Here is a 16,661-nt window from a genome sequence, read left to right on the forward strand (position 1 = left end):
CCCAAAGCAGGCTTTGAAGTCCAGGCTCCCAGAGAAGCCTGGGGAGGAGACTCTGCCAGGCTAAAGGGCCTATCCCCAAAGGTGCCACCCTCACCAGTCTCATCCTGACAATCTTGGGTTATTTTTGCCCTGAAGTTTTGGAGTGGGGGACAGGGAGACAGCAGACAGTACGCATTAGCCACCTTTCCAGAGAGCATCAGCCCTCCAGACTGGGGCAGGTCAGACCTCCACTCAGGCGTTTTTCTCACTGGCTGCCAGTTGGGGGAAGCAGCATTGTGAGCAGCTGCCCGTCTCCTCAGGTCCTGTTCAGAAACCCCATCTGTGCCTCTGGAGAGACTGCCCCGAGCACACAGGCCCAGCAGCCACCATCTATGGCCCCCAGGACCTACTCCCCTTCTGCACAAGGGTCAGTGCATGTGAGTATATGCTGGGCTTGTTTTCTGCCCACCAGTCCCTGCCAGATATCCCATGCCCCCCTCAAGAGAATGAGGCCACACAAACACAGCCAGGCCGTCATGGTGATGGAGTGGCTGGGGTCCTACTTGCCCACCCTTCATTGCTGGTTCAGAGCCAGCTGTCTGACCACATTCCTACCCTGAGATGGGACTTTGGGGACATTGTCCACCAGGGTCACTGACCACTTTTAAAGTTCCAGAAACAGAGGGCCAGCTGGTCCCCTAGAAGGGGAACATGGGATAAGCCAAGGCTTGCCTTCAGAACAGGTTTTCCACCACATAGCCGCCCAAGGCCCAGGGCATCCCCAGGTTCATATGAAGTCTGCCTGCCATGTCCACAGCCCATGCCGACCCCTCCTGGAGCCACTGGAATGCTTGTTCCTTGGCACGCGACAAACCCAAACAGCTTCAGCCTTGCAGAACCGTGCGCACCTGGCAGCCGTAGCCGGAGGAGGGCCCATAGAAAAGTTGGAGGTGAAGCCAGATGCTATGAGAATACTTTATTAGGCAAAATCGTATACTATAAAAATGCTTTAAAATGCAGCAGGAGGAGAGGTGAAGACACGAACAAGTGCATAGTGACACATGGCAGTCAGAACACAGTAAAGAATCCACACTGCTTCCCCCCTTTACCTAGAAAAGGAAAGTTCTAGGCCTCCGCATACTCCTCAAACTCCTCCTCCTCCTCGGCCTTGGCATCCTGATACTGTTGATACTCAGAAACCAGGTCGTTCATGTTGCTCTCCGCCTCGGTAAATTCCATCTCATCCATCCCCTCGCCGGTATACCAATGGAGGAAGGCCTTGCGCCAGAACATTGCGGTAAACTCCTCTGAGACACGCTTGAAGAGTTCCTGGATGGCCGTGTTGTTCCCAATGAAGGTGGCTGACATTTTTAGCCCCCGGGATGGGATGTCACAGACAGCCGTTTTGACGTTGTGGGGGAGCCAGTCAGCGAAGTAGCTGCTGTTCTTATTTTGAATGTTGAACATTTGTTCATCCACCTCCCTCATGGGCATGCGACCCCTGAAAATGGCAGCCGCCGTTAGGTAGCGGCCATGGTGGGGGTCACACGCGGCCATCATATTCCTAGCATCAAACATCTGCTGCATAAGCTCAGCCACCGTCAGGGCCCGGTACTGCTGGCTGCCCCGGCTGGTCAATGGGGCAAAGCCAGGCATGAAGAAATGCAGCCGGGGAAACAGGACCATGTTCACGGCCAGCTTCCGCAGGTCAGCATTCAGCTGGCCTGGGAAGCGCAGGCACGTGGTGACTCCGCTCATGGTGGCAGACACCAGGTGGTTCAGGTCACCATAGGTGGGCGTGGGCAGTTTCAGGGTCCTGGAAAAGATGTCGTATAACGCTTCGTTGTCTATACAGAAGGTCTCGTCTGCATTTTCTATGAGCTGGTGGACCGAGAGGGTGGCATTATAGGGCTCCACCACCGTGTCTGACACCTTGGGCGAGGGCAGGATGCTGAATGTGTTTATGATCCTGTCTGGGTACTCCTCCTGGATCTTACTGAGCAGAAGGGTACCCATCCCAGACCCCGTCCCCCCACCCAGGGAGTGGGTCAGCTGGAAACCCTGCAGGCAGTCACAGCTCTCAGCCTCCTTTCTGACAACGTCCATCACTGACTCCATCAGCTCCGCGCCTTCTGTGTAGTGCCCCCTGGCCCAGTTGTTTCCGGCCCCACTCTGACCTGTGAGACAGTACAGCCAGTCACTCGATGGCCAGGTATACGGTCATCAGTGGTCACCATAATGCAAAAAGGGCCAAGTGTCATGTGAGGTGAGAGCACCGTTCTCCCTACAGGTGGAGCAAATGAAACCCCTCCCCCAGAGTTACAGGACAGCAGCCTCCCCTGTTAGAAATTAAGTCAGGAGTCAAACCTGAGACCAGGCTAACAGACTCCCTGCAGGTGGCTCCTGCCCATTTTCAGGGAAGGCAGTAGCCACGGCCCCAGCTCAGCTCCCTGCAGGGAGTTGACATCAGTAGCTCTTCACCTTGAGGAGACACCTGGGCCTTCCTCCCAAAGCCTGTTTAGGAGGCAGATGGAGCGACTGGGAGGATAGGAGGGTGTTCAGGGGCCCTGGATTCACGGTTCCCACGGCCATGACCTTGGGGCACTCCTAGATTTTGAGTGGCCCTGGCTAAGAAGCCGCACCCCAGTCCTCCCCTACAGCTCACCGAAGATGAAGACCTAGGGTCTAGGTTCTCTGCAGTACTTGGCTTGGCCAGGTGCCAATGAGGGGCGCTCCCATCCTCTGCTGAGGACACACAACACTCACAGAAGCTCCCAGCTTTCCCCCCACAGAGAGCTGAAGGCAGGCCATGGTGAGCTTAGAAGCAGGAAATACAGGGCAGCCCCCTCCCTCTGACCATACTTCTGCTGCATGGTCCCCACCTTGGCCCTGCCAGGTGCCTGACTGTGCTGAGCCCAAGACTCCCTCGAGACCTTGCTCATGACTTCCCCAGGAGGGGCCTTGTCAGTTCCCAGAGAAGTGGGAGTCAGACCACGACCTGGAGACTGATCTGCTCACCTCCGGGAGCCTCCGTCCAGCGGAGGCAGTGCCGCCCTCTCCTTGCACAACCAGTGTGCGCTCGCCCTCCACTTTCGAACTAGACAGGGTATTTGGGGATAGATACACAGGTGGAACTATAAAGAAAAGCAAGGGAATAATTAGCACGAAAGTCAGAATGGCCGTCGCCTCTTGGGCATAAGGATGAAAGACGCTTTCTAGGTCTTGTCCGGAGAAAAATGTTCTGGCTGGTTTGTAGTCTCCTAATCTTGGAAGTTGTATTGGTCATGGATTGATGAGTAGGACAGAAACCATTCTAGCCATTTCCCTGGGACTGACCCAGGGCGTGGAGGACAGAAGTCAGGAAAAGCCCCTGCAGCGCCTGGTTCCTGCCAGCTCTCCAGAGTTGGGATTTTAGAGGAGCCACAGGAAACCTCTGCTCATGGTCACTGCTGCCTGGGATGCTGAGGTGGGTGCGTTTTGGGCAGCACCCAAGGGCCATAGCAGAACCCTCCATTTGCTGAAGCCACATTTCTATCTGCTTCTGCCAGAGAGAAACACAAAATGGTTTCTGCCACTCAGCTGTCTTCCAGGTTTCCCATGAATGCCTCTCACTGGTGGACAACCTGGAAATGTAGTTCCCACGTTTCCAGCCCCTGTGATACACGTGAGGGCAGAGGAGGGGATGGAAATTTGCTGAGTAGCCCGTAGGTAATCCTGAACAGAATTTAATGAGATACGAGTGCGACACACATCAGTTGTCATGAAGACATCATTCAGGGTGTGTGTGATAGCACTTACGTAGGGAGCCTAAGTTCCGACTTCACAAAACTTTGAACTCTCTGGCTTTCAATCTTCTTGTCTGATTGTATTAATGAAACCAGGGACTGTAACAGGTTAATTGGGGAAAAATTTTCAGCCCTCTGTGAGAGAGTTTCAGCCCTCTGTGCTGTCTCCAGGTTCTGGCCAACCCCTTCCAGGTTCAGTGGCCCCTCTGCTGAGTCCCAGATCTCTTGCATTTGTTGTATCCTAGAAAACAGCCCTCGTTTTCCTACTAGAAACCCATAGGTCTCAGGTGGACCTGAGGAAGAGGCCAATGGTTACTAACAAACAGGGCTGCCCCTCCAAACACGGCCGAGCTCCTGCACAGTCCTCAAAATCCAAAGTACACAAAAAGAATGAGGTTAACAAAATGCAAACACACACAAAAAATGGTATGTTCTTTATTGTCGTAAAATTGCATAGTACTCTGATTGTGCACGCTTTTAAATCGAGAGCAGAGTCACCCACTTGAAACTACTCTCTTGCATGGTATATTTCAAGCTGTTTTACTATATGGGCAAGGAGCAGGGACCAAAATGCTGCCTGGACCTAAAAAGAGCTGTGATCAGATTCAACAGAAGTTGGAGACGGGGAAGGATCTGGGCCACACACGAGAAAAAAGTGTGGAAGGAGGTTGAGATTTCAACTGGACTTATAGGAAGCACAGATGGGTGCTGAGGGGCTTCATGGATGTCACGTAACAGGATTCAGAAGCAGCCTAGACAGGAAAGAAAAGGAGAAAGGAGTCCGGAGGGCCAATGCCTTGTGCTCACGTCTGAGATGAATGCCACCTGCCAGAAGCAAGCCAGGACACAGCGCAGGGGTAGCTGGATGAACAGTTTGGGCGTGACCACGGCTACAGAAAGCCACATACTAGAAAAATAACTTAAAGCTATACAATCGTCATTATAAATATTTTGTCTTTTAAAACTAACTCTAGTGTTGGTTATAAAAGGTTCACAGTTACTCTGAAGAGAGCTGTATCTCTATTGCACAGTAGTGGAGAAGTCTCCTCTGGTCCCCATGTGTAAACAATGATTCCCTTCTCCTCTGGCGACTTCAGGACACAGAGAAACAATATCTGCTGTAAGCAAAAGCACTTGGGTAGAAGGCACGTGGAAGCTGTCAAATTCTACAGGAGCACGCAGAATATGTGGGATGCCCACTTCTCTTCCCATGTAGCATCCCTGCTGTTAGGACAGGTCTGGAATCAGAGGAAAGGTGGTGATGGTCTTGTCACGGTCTCATCCTCATTCCACAGTTACAGACTTGGCCAGATTTCTGGGGAAGTCAACCTAAAACGAAAAAAAGTGGCTGTTCAGGACCCTGAAGATCTCAGGAACATGCTACCTCTCAAAGACAATTTTCAGAGTACTTAAAAACAAGGAGACAGACCTTCACCATAGTCACCAACGTAGAGACCTGCATCTTGGAAGCAGCTTCCTTAGTCCAGAAGCTTCATTTAACTGTTTAAGGTTTAGTCCCTCAATAAACATTTATTGTGTACCTGATGTGTGTCATGATCTGTTAACATGATTTAAAGAATATGGTTCATGCTTTTAAACACAGGTAACTTGATGTATACTGTTAAAAATTCATTTTTCTTGTAAAAATATATATGAATTCCATGTGACTAATTTAGGGTGGAGTGGGAAGGAAATATAGGAATGGTTCATAAGTAGGCTTCTACTGGGCCGGGTGCGGTGGCTCACGCCTGCAATCCCAGCACTTTGGGAGGCCGAGGCAGGTGGATCATCAGGTCAGGAGTTCAAGACCAGCCTGACAAACATGGTGAAACCCTGTCCCTCCTAAAAATACAAAAAAATTAGCTGGGAATGGTGGTGCGCACCTGTAGTCCCACCTACTCAGGAGGCTGAGGCAGAGAATCACTTGAACCCAGGAGGCAGAGGTGGCAGTGAGCCGAGATTGTGCCACTGCACTCCAGCCTGGGTGACAGAGCGAGATTCCGTCTCAGAAAAAAAAAAAAAAAAAAAAAAGTAGGCTTCTACTGTATCTGGTATCTGCAATGTCTTACTACATTTAGATATTTTAAAAGTTGAAACACATATGAAAACATGTTAGCAAATGTCAGCTCTGGATGATATGTACATATTCAGGTATTCATTATATTCTTTGTATTGTTATGTATCTTTAAAAGCTTCAAAATAAAATTGTAATAAAACTTCTATTTCTTTGTTCTATGAACTGTGTGTTCTCACTTGCTGTGAGATAATAAATTGGTTCTTTTCTGGAACATAATGTGGCAATATATGTTAGGAGTCCAAAATGTTAGATCATAGCTCATTTGTTATATTAAGGATAAATCTTTTTTTTTTTTTTTTGAGACAGAAGTCTCGCTCTGTCACCCAGGCTGGAGTGCAGTGGCGCGATCTCGGCTCACTGCAAGCTCCGCCTCCTGGGTTCACTCCATTCTCCTGCCTCAGCCTCCCGAGTAGCTGGGACTACAGGCTCCCGCCGCCAAGCCCAGCTAATTTTTTGTATTTTTGGTAGAGACGGGATTTCACCATTTTAGCCAGGATGGTCTCGATCTCCTGACCTTGTGATCCACCCACCTCGGCCTCCCAAAGTGCTGGGAGTACAGGCGTGAGCCACCGCGCCCGGCCAGGACAAATCTTAAATGTGGGGCAACATTGTACGTACAAATACGTTCACTGCTGTGTTATTTATGAAGACAAAAAACTGGGAACAGCTTAAATAGTAGAAGATTGGCTAAGTAAACATTAAGAAAATCATATTATAAGATTGTGGTGTAATATTATGTAATGATTAAATGCTACATATAACAAGCTCATAAAGATGTAAGAAAATACTTGCAATATAACAATAGAAGGAAAATGCAAACATTTTATCCTTGACATAATATTAAATAATATTTTTTTTAAAAACACATGCACAGGAAAAACCTGGACTAAAACACTACATTTGCTAATTGACATTGCCTCTGGGTGATGAGGTTGTTTCTGGTTTTTTGTTTTGAAACAGAGTCTCATTCCTGCTGCCCACCCTGTGCAGTGGCGTGATCCGAGCTCACTGAAGCCTTGAACTCCTGAGCTCAAGTGATCCTTCCACCTCAGCCCCACAAGAGCTGGGACTCCAGGTACATACATCAGGCTAATTTTTAAAATTTTCTTTATAGAGGCAGGGTCTTGCTATATTGCCCAAATTGGTCTCAAACTCCTGGCAATACTTCCACCTTGACCTCCCAAAGTGTTGGGATTACAGGTGTGAGCTGCCTCAGCTGGCCAGGTTATAGTTTAGTGCCATGATCTTCTCTATACATTTTACAGTTTCCAGCTTGTTTTGGGGGGCAGGAGGTGGTATAAGCTACTTTAAAAAGAAAGCTATTTCAGGCCAGGCGTGGTGGCTCACACCTGTAATCCCAGCACTTTGGGAGGCCGAGGTGGGCAGATCACAAGGTCAGGAGATCAAGACCATCCTGGCTAACACAGTGAAACCCTGTCTCTACTAAAAATACAAAAAAAATTAGCCAGGCGTGGTGGCGGGCGCCTGTAGTCCCAGCTACTCGGGAGGCTGAGGCAGGAGAATGGCGTGAACCTGGGAGGTAGAGCTTGTAGTGAGCCAAGATTGTGCCACTGCACTCCAGCCTGGGCAACAGAGCGAGATGCCGTCTCAAAAAAAAAAAAAAAGAAAAGAAAAAGAAAGCTACTTTAAATAAAATTATTTATTCTATGACTATTTAAGTATTTAAAGAACACAAAGGAACTTTGGGGCTATGTCTCTCCTCTCTGCTGTTAGGTGCAGTTTTCAGACGTACGTCATATCCTCGGAGCACAGCCAGGTGGAAGGACAGCAGCTGCAGCGGAATCACGCTCAGGATGCCCTGGAGGCAGTCCACAGTGTGAGGCAACTCGATGGTCTTATACGCAAACTTGGAACTTTCAATATCGTCCTTGGAGCACAGTATAATGGGGCGACCCTGGAGCAGAGAAATGGGATCATAAAATAGATCATCTCTGAAAGCAGCAATCCTGGACGCATGCGGAGGATCTGGAAGCTACAGGACTGTGATGAGAACAGTCCTCTTTTGCATTTGCTGGAATCCCGGGTGAGGCGGTACGTGTGGGACACAAATGCTTGGAAAGGATAAAGTATCTGAGGCTTTTTGGTGGGTTTCTTCCCCTTCCCTGACAAGGAGATCGCCACCCTGCTGCATCATGCGGCACCCATTTGTGCCTTGCCGAGAGCAGGGCAGACTCACTCCTAAGTCTAGCGGGGCTCGTAGTCTAGTGGTAGAAAACAGACACCTAGACAAGGACACCAAGAAATAAAGATCAATTCCACAGACATGCCACCAAGGCAAGAAAACAGGATAATGTGATTGGGAGATGGGTGAGGTCTCCGAGGCTCTCTCAAAAACAGGAGACATCTGGATTGAGCCCTAAATGATGAGGCCAACTCTCGGCAGAGCATTCTGTGGGAAGAGCATTCCAGACAGCAGGAACAGCCAGCGCAAGACCTGGAGGCGGGTGTGGGCGCAGCATGAGTGGGAAACAGAAGGAAAGCTGGAGTGCCTGGAACTCACTGAAGCAGGAGGAAAGGGCCAGATAACGCAGGACAAAAAGGCAGGTTTTTGTTTTCCACCACTAGACCATGAGCCCCTCTAGACTTAGGAGTGAGTCTGCCCTGCTCTTGGCAAGGCACAAATGGGGGTGCCAAATGATGCAGCAGGATGGCGATCTCCTTACCAGGGAAGGCTTACCTGTGGCTTGACAGGAAGGTATGGGAGGGTTTTAAGTGGGGAAATGATGCAGTTGTGTTTTATCCCCTCACATTGACCTCTGTGCTGAGCCAGGGGTGGTGACATCTGGATGGGGCACCTTGTTGGATTTCATCTCCCTGAAACTTCATGAACTCTGCCCTCCTACCTCAGGGCAGCTGCTGTGCACAAAGCATTTGGTTGGTCTTTGTGGCCGGTTCCAGGAAGGGAGCTCCCACCCTCTGAACCTTCCCATGTGACAGAAGCGTCTTCGTTATTTATGGGAGGTCCCTTGGACTATACCTGACTGTATGCTAAGGTGACGATTCGTGGTGGGCCTGCAGATAGTCCCAGGATGGGGTCTCACCCTGCCAGAAAGCCAGCCACATGATTAGAGTGGTGGGGCTTTGAGACATGAGCCTGTCAGCCTGATCTCCCGACCTCCAAGGACAAAAGTGGGGCTGCCCACTGAGTTCAATCACATGGCCAGTGGTTCACTCTGTCCTGCCTATTTAATAAAACCACAATACAAACTCCGGACACTGAAGCTGGCAGCTCGGGGGAGCTCCCTGGAGACACAGTGACGTGCCCGGAGGGTGACACATCCTGAGGACACAAACTTCACATTTGGGGCCCTCAAACTATGGGTCCCTTGTTTGGGGTTGGCTGTGATTTTTATAAGAAAACTGTAATACGATAGTGATTTCCTGAGCTCTCTGAGTCATTCTAGAAAATTATTGAACTTGAAGGGAGAGTGGGAATCCCTGGATTCATAGTCAGTTGCTCAGAAATGCAGGTGGTTCCCTGGCTTGCAACAGGTGCCTGAATCAAGGGCAGTCTTTGGAAAGCCGTGCCCCTGCCCTGTGAGATCTGGCCTAACTCCAGGTAGTTCACATCAGAGCTGCCTGGCTGCAGAACCGGGGGAAACCCTGCCCCGGGGATCTCCACCAGGAGCCCCTCCCCTGAGCTCCAGGCCAGCATCTGGCGCTGCTCACGGCAGTGTGGGACCTGGGCCCCGCCAAAGAGCTGTGTGGGACAGCTGCAGGCTGACCAGTTCCTTTCCAAGGGTGTGTACTCCTCACAAGGGGGCCCGGGGAGGGTGTGCGCTCACAGCCACTCGCTGGCCAGACCATCCATCGCTGGTACTGGCAGACAGTGGTGAGGTGGGCATGCGTGCAGAAAAGCAGGAGAGAGCTGGCCCAGTCCAGTGGAGAGCCCTCACCTGGCGGGCCGTGACTTGCTGCAGGGCATTCTGGCATTTGGCAAAGCAAGGATCCTTCATGATGACCATGATGACCGGCATCTGCTTGTCAATCAGTGCCAGGGGCCCGTGCTTCAGCTCCCCAGCCAGGATGCCTTCTGAGTGCATGTAGGTGATCTCTTTAATTTTCTGGAAAGAGGAGGTGAGATCAGAGTCACTCTGGGCAGATGGGGCAGGAGCAGATCAGCCAGAGGGGAAGAAGGGGAACCAGGGGAAGGATGACTCCGGAAGGCAGAGAGCCAAGGGTTGCAAGGCAGACAGACGCCCGGAGTGGTTGACAGCACTGAGGACACCCAGCAAGGGCCTGGGGAGAGGCCTGGCTACCATCCAGGGCATGCACCAGCCCAGGACGCAACCTCTGTGTCCCCACACCAGCCCCCAGCACTGCTGCTCTGTCTCTCTCCAGTGCCACGCACAGCCACCCCTTAGGACAGACAAGTCGGAGTCAGCCTAGCTCGCCCTCTCCTCCTCCCGAGCCAGCCACATTTATCACGACGGTATTATATTCTGCTTAGCTATACTTTCGATTAATGATCTGATTAAGCATTCGCCCATTAAGAACTTCTAAAGAGTGGTTCCACGCAAAATCGCACAAACGGGTATTTGCATTAATTTTTTCCTATATTCAGGTAGATCCGTCTCTATTCAGTTACCACAGATCCACATCACTGAAATGGTGAGACAGTCGAATAAATCATCTCTTGACTCCCCGCCAGCACTATTGATTTGGGTCAGGGCAACGCTGTAAGGAGTGTGGCTCCACTCTGGAAGCTGCAGACAGCTGCAGTGCCGGCCTCCCAGTGACCAGAGGACCATTGGCTCGTGCCAGCAGCCACCAGACTCATGTGGCGGCATGGCTGAAATGTGCACCTTTCACCAGTACATTCAGCCACTGCAGCTGAGCTCCCCACCCATGAGGCAGAGTCATCTGGGGGCTGTCAGTGCACCCCAGGCCTTACCTCTACTGCAGCCCAAGAAGCAGCACCTGCCTGTCCTCGGCTTCCACCAAGACCAAGAAAATCAATTCTGAATGTTGCCGGTGAGCACTTGCAACTGGCATTGTCTTTCTTCTTTCTTTCTTTTCTTTCTTTCTTTCTTTCCCTCCCTCCATCCCTCCTTCCTTCCTTCCTTCTTTCCTTTCTCTCTTTCTTTTTTGAGATGGGAGTCTCATTCTGTCGCCCAGGCTGGAGTCCAGTGGCACGATCTTGGCTCACTGCAACCTCCTCCTCTTGGGATCAAGCGATTCTCCATCAGCCTCCCATGTAGCTGGGATTACAGGCGTGCACCACCATACCCAGCTAAGTTTTGTATTTTTAGTAGAGATGGGCTTTCACCATGTTGTCTAGACTGGTCTCGAACTCCTGACCTCAAATGATCTGACTGCCTTGGCCTTGCAAAGTGCTTGGATTACAGGCATGGGCCACTGCACCAGCCTAGCATTGTCTTTCAAATGGGGGTGGTGGGGAGGAGATGGGAGAGGACGGCAGCCCAGCTGGGCCATGGTTAATGCCCTCACTTGATGGTCAGTGCAGCCTCACCTGGAGCGCTGTCCTTGTTACCTGGGCTGAGCATCTGCTCTGTGCACGGCACACTGACAGTGAGAGGGCAAACCCGAGATGCAGCACCCTGGCCCGGTCCTCTGCCCACCCTCTGGGCAGCCCTGTGGTCCTGGCACCTTTTCCCTGCCCCATCAGCTTTCTCCTTGCTGGTGTGGATTTTTATTGCTGCAGGGGGCAAACGGCCTGTCACCAATTTTTGAAAAAGCAGGGCCCTCAAAGTTTATTCCTGCAGGATCTCAAACTCCCCTTGGAAGTTTGAGGGGTAACAAGGAAACTCTGCGGAGAACCCCCCTCGCAGTTTTGGTGGTGGCGGAAAAAAGCAAAAGCCCCATGGACTCGGTCCCCATGGACTCAGGTCTGATTCGGGTCCTCTACGTCATCTTGAGTGAGATAGTTAAGCTTTTGGAGGCTTTGTTTCCTCCTGGATGAGAGGTGAATAGCAACCGCCAGCCGCTCCTAAGAAGCTCATGAGGTCTAAGCGAGCTGTTCCAATTGGGCCCTGGCAGTGGCTGGACAGCTGAAGGGGCACACGCCAGGTGCCCTGTCCCTTTCTCCTCAGTAGACTGGGAGCTCCCTGGGGACAGGCACCTGCCTCACCCATCTCTGTGTGCCCAGGGCTAGAAACCTGGTGGAGAGCTGGTGCTTAGCACAAGCTCACAAGAGTGGTCAAGGGGTCCTTAGACCTGGCCCTCCCCAAGCCCAACGCCCTGCCCTCCTTCCCGCTGGTTCCTCCAGGTCTCCTGTGCCTGTCCTCCTGGGGGTGGGGGCCGGGGTGGGGGCTCACCAGGGCTCCCTCCAGGCAGGTGGCGTAGTTGTAGCCCCGCCCCATCACCAGCAGTGACCTCTGCGTGTACAGCTCCAGGGCTAAGTCGTGGATCTTCTCCTCCAGTGACAGCACTTCCTTGATCAGCTCTGGGCCATGCATGGAGGAGAGGGAGAAAACCAGTCATGCCGATTTTAGAGCGATATTCATGAAAACAAATGCTGAGGTTTAAGAGGAGGAGGTTTTGAAACCCACATCACTTAGTACATTTTGCTTCCTTGCACTCATTTAAAACGTAGATTACAGCAAAGAAATAACTTGGGCTCCTGGCCAGGATTTTGTCAGGGTGGGGATTTGTACTGTGCAAGTACTTTCTTGAGCACCAACAAGGCAGGCAGGGAAGTATCATTTCTCACTCCATGTTACAGGTAAGACAACTGAGGCTCAGAGAGGCAAACTCACCCACTGGAGACAGAGCTGACACCACCAGTTAACACCCCTGTTTCCTGCTGTGTCTCAAGACAACGCCCCTGTAAGTGGGACCACCAGTTCTCAAACTGTTTGGTCTCAGGACTCCTTTACGCTCTTGAAAATTATTGCAAGTCCCTCAAATCACTGCATATCCGTAAGAGCCTTTGTTTTTGTGTTAAATCTGTCAACATTTACCAGATTAGAAAATAACAGTGAGGGCCGGGCATGGTGGCTCACGCCTGTAATCCCAGCACCTTGGGAGGCCGAGGCGGGCAGATCATGAGGTCAGGAGATAGAGACCATCCTGACTAACACGGTGAAACCTCATCTCTACTAAAAATACAAAAAATTAGCCAGGCGTGTTGGCGGGCGCCTGTAGTCCCAGCTACTTGGGAGGCTGAGTGGAGAATGGCGTGAACCCAGGAGGTGGAGCTTGCAGTGAGCTGAGATTCTGCCACTGCACTCCAGCCTAGGCGACAGAGCCAGACTCTGTCAGAAAAAAAAAAAAAAAAGACGGAAGGAAGGAAGGAAGGAAATAACAATGAGAAATTTAAAAGTATTCACTTTAAAATAACAACGCTAAATCTATTACATTACTACATTTTCAACAAGAATTAGTGAGAAGAGTGGCACTGTTTTTCGTTCTTGCAAAACTTTCTAGTGTCTGCTTTTTTAATAAAAGACTGTTGACTCTCACATCTGCTTTCACATTCAATCTGTGGTGATATGTTCTTTTGGTTGAAGTATAAAAATAAAATTCAGCCTACAAATACAGATTCGTAGTTGGAAAAGCAAGGAGTATTTAAATTATTTTTCAGATAATTGCGAATGTTGTTCTTTGACACCACAGTACACCAAACTCGAGAAACAGTAGGTTCTTGAAAGGGTAGGTGCCAATATAGAATCTGAAATCCTATCAATAAACTTTTTCTACTTTGTTATGTTAAAATTTATTGTTCTGTCTTGTGCTTTTAAATGGAACATTTACAAGTGCATAATTTTGTGACATCATGAACTGGCCACAAAGGTATGTAAATCTTCTTAAAATGGACACATTTTATTATAAAATTTTTTTTAAAATCACCTTGTTGAAGTCACCTTGATCTTATCAAAGAAGTATTTTTTTCTTTTTTTTTTTTGGAGACAGTCTCACTCTGTCATCCAGCCTGGGGTACAGTGGTGCGATCTTGGCTCACTGCAACCTCTGCTGCCCAGTTTCAGGTGATTCTCCTGCCTCAGCCTCCTGAGTAGCTGGGATTACAGATGCCCGCCACCACGCCCAGCTAATTTTTTTTTTTGTTTTTTGTATTTTTAGTAGAGACAGGGTTTCACCATCTTGGATAGGCTGGTCTTGAACTCCTGACCTTGTGATCCACCTGCCTCGGCCTCCCCAAGTGCTGGGATTACAGGCATAAGCCACCGTGCCCGGCCCTACAGAAGTCTTTTTTTTTTTTTTTTTTTTTTTTGAGGCGGAGTCTCGCTCTGTCGCCTGGAGTGGAGTGCAGTGGCCAGATCTCAGCTCACTGCAAGCTCCGCCTCCCGGGTTTACGCCATTCTCCTGCCTCAGCCTCCCGAGTAGCTGGGACTACAGGCGCCCGCCACCTCGCCCGGCTAGTTCTGTATTTTTAGTAGAGATGGGGTTTCACCGTGTTAGCCAGGATCTCCTGACCTCGTGATCCGCCCGTCTCGGCCTCCCAAAGTGCTGGGATTACAGGCTTGAGCCACCGCGCCCGGCCACAGAAGTCTTTAAATGTTGGGAACTGGTCAAGCTCATGGTAACAGAGGTGTTTTCTAACACTCAGAGTTTTGCTTGGGAGCTCAAAGTTTATCATTGGCAACAAATACCGTGGGTCGCTTCTACTGGTGCGTCTGCTGATTGTTCATTTCGAGAAAATGTCTACCGAACACCAAAATCAGCTTGCTATTCAATGGCATGGCTGCTTCTCTTGAGACAAGCACCATTCCTCACTGTACAGCAGAAAGGCCTTTCCCCACCCCCCCAGATGGAGTTTTGCTCTTGTTGCCCAGACTGGAGTGCAAAGGCACGGTCTCAGCTCATTGCAACCTCCACTTCCCAGGTTCAAGTAATTCTCCTGACTCAGCCTCCCAAGTAGCTGGGATTAAAGGCACGCACCTCCATGCCTGGCTATTTTCAGTAGAGATGGGGTTTCACTGTGTTGGTCAGGCTGGTCTCGAACTCCTGACCTCAGGTGATCTGCCCACCTTGACCTCTCAAAGTGCTGGGGTTACAGGCGTGAGCCACCGCACCCGGCCACAGTAGAAAGGCTTTATGCATACTCTCCATTTCATTATAAAGAATACTAAAAAGAGTTGCAATTTACAGACTAATAATTTTTACCACCTCATCAAGGACATTCCTTTTTTTTTTTTTTTTTTTTTTGAGACAGAGTCTCGCTTGTCGCCCAGGCTGGAGTGCAGTGGCGTGATCTCGGCTCACTGCAAGCTCCGCCTCCCGGGTTCACGCCATTCTCCTGCCTCAGCCTCCCCAGTAGCTGGGACTACAGGCGCCCGCCACCACGCCCGGCTCATTTTTTGTATTTTTAGTAGAGACAGGGTTTCACTGTGTTAGCCAGGATGGTCTCTATCTCCTGACCTCGTGATCTGCCTGCCTAGGGCCCCCAAAGTGCTGGGATTATAGGCGTGAGCCACCGCGCCTGGATGTCAAGGCCATTCTTAAGGGAAACTGGCTGTGTGCTGGTGAAGGACACAATGACCAGTAGGCCTTCTAGTGTGCTGGGTGCCAGGCACAGCCACCACTGCCTTTGCAAATGTGGATACAGGCAAAAAAAAAAAAAAAGAGATTTGCTATAAAAAATATATTGCTATATTACTATGTGAACAGTTTTGCTTAAAGGGCTTTGTAGACACCCAGGACCTGCAGACCACATTTGGAGAACTGCTGACTTAGACATCAGAATTGGATCTTGTTTTGCATGGTTATGACCTGGCTTAAAGGAAGAATGCTTTTCTCAGAAATAAACCTTCAGCATGCTGTCTCGGCCAGTGTCAGGCCCCGAGGGCCTGGACTTGACCATTCTCTATGGTGGCCCTTCCCCCACTGCCTGCTCTGGGGTTTGGCCCCGGCTCCCAGGGAGGCTCCAGTGCCCACTCTGTCTCTGGGAGGGCACCCCCCCAGAAGCCCCGTGATGTCCTGTCCGCAGTGAGCACTCCACGCCAGCCGGGGGCAAGGCTCGACTCATCTCTACCTCTCAGGCCTGCACAGAGGTCTGTCTCCTACTCTGGCATGTGAGTGACTGAAGGAGGTGAGCCGCTGCTTATGTTGGCACGGCAGGGATGGCACATAGGGCAGGGCATGGCACTGGTTCTTAATATATGTGTGGTGGATGAATGAAGAAAAGGGAGGCCATGGTCCCCAAGGAGGTCATGATTTAGTGCAACAGACATTGTATCTCACCAGCTACAACAGCTGGGACTGCTGCACCCAGCAAATGGGGAAAGTGTGGTGGGACTGCCAAGGAGCGCCTGGCATAGGAAGGGCCTGAGGCCATTTGCTCTTTCTCAGGTACTTACTGAGCACCTACTGTATGCCTGCCTGTGCTGGATACCAGCTATCCAGCGGCGGCTCTGGCAGACAGGGCCGTGTGTTCGCCGAGCTGACATGTTAGCTGGGGGAGACAGGCCAATCAACAGTTAACAGGCAATTTCCGGTCATGAGGTGTGTTATAAAGAAAGTAAACAGGCTAACGTTTCACAGAGTGCTAGGGTTGGGGCCTCTGTTAGCGTGGCCAGGGAGGGTCTCAGGAGGTGACATTTGAGCTGAGGTTTCGGAGATGAGAAGCTGTCGGCTGTATGCAGAGCAGGAGGAAGATGGTTCAGCAGAGGAAACAGCCAGTTCGAAGGCCCTGAGGTGAGAAAGCGCTGAGCACCACTGAGGACCAGGGAGGCAGGGAGGCAGGGAGTCAGGGCAGGGGCCGAGCAGGACGAGGACAGAGGCAGCAAGGGCTCCAGGAGGGAGCTGGGGTGGCTAGAAAGTTTTAGGAGGAGGGAGAAATGAACAACATCCTGTACAGGCGAGAGTCAACAGAGAGT

General features: G+C 50.7%; 2 protein-coding genes across 2 annotated transcripts in view; both read right to left on the reverse strand.

Moving 5' to 3' along the window:
* Nucleotides 1-1,104: 1,104 nt before the first annotated feature.
* Nucleotides 1,105-2,194, reverse strand: LOC104671529 (tubulin beta-8 chain-like). Its single transcript, XM_010375032.2, has one exon. The coding sequence runs from the start codon at nucleotides 2,095-2,097 to the stop codon at nucleotides 1,105-1,107; it is 993 nt and encodes a 330-aa protein (XP_010373334.2). The 5' UTR covers nucleotides 2,098-2,194.
* Nucleotides 2,195-4,184: 1,990 nt separating this feature from the next.
* Nucleotides 4,185-16,661, reverse strand: part of GFPT2 (glutamine-fructose-6-phosphate transaminase 2) — a 53,109-nt gene continuing 40,632 nt past the window's right edge. Inside the window, exons 16-19 of the mRNA XM_010375031.2 lie at nucleotides 12,141-12,268; nucleotides 9,759-9,926; nucleotides 7,595-7,756; nucleotides 4,185-5,093 (exon numbers count right to left, since the gene is read on the reverse strand). Coding sequence (XP_010373333.1) covers nucleotides 5,049-5,093; nucleotides 7,595-7,756; nucleotides 9,759-9,926; nucleotides 12,141-12,268 — 503 coding nt within the window. The 3' untranslated portion in view covers nucleotides 4,185-5,048. The remainder of the gene's footprint in view (nucleotides 5,094-7,594; nucleotides 7,757-9,758; nucleotides 9,927-12,140; nucleotides 12,269-16,661) is intronic.

The sequence above is a fragment of the Rhinopithecus roxellana genome, chromosome 3 (assembly GCF_007565055.1).
Source record: "Rhinopithecus roxellana isolate Shanxi Qingling chromosome 3, ASM756505v1, whole genome shotgun sequence".
NCBI lineage: Eukaryota > Metazoa > Chordata > Mammalia > Primates > Cercopithecidae > Rhinopithecus > Rhinopithecus roxellana.

What these genes read in the sequence shown, in the direction of transcription:
- LOC104671529 (XM_010375032.2), bottom strand. Translation starts at nt 2,097, where the DNA reads ATGGAGTCAGTGATGGACGTTGTCAGAAAGGAGGCTGAGAGCTGTGAC.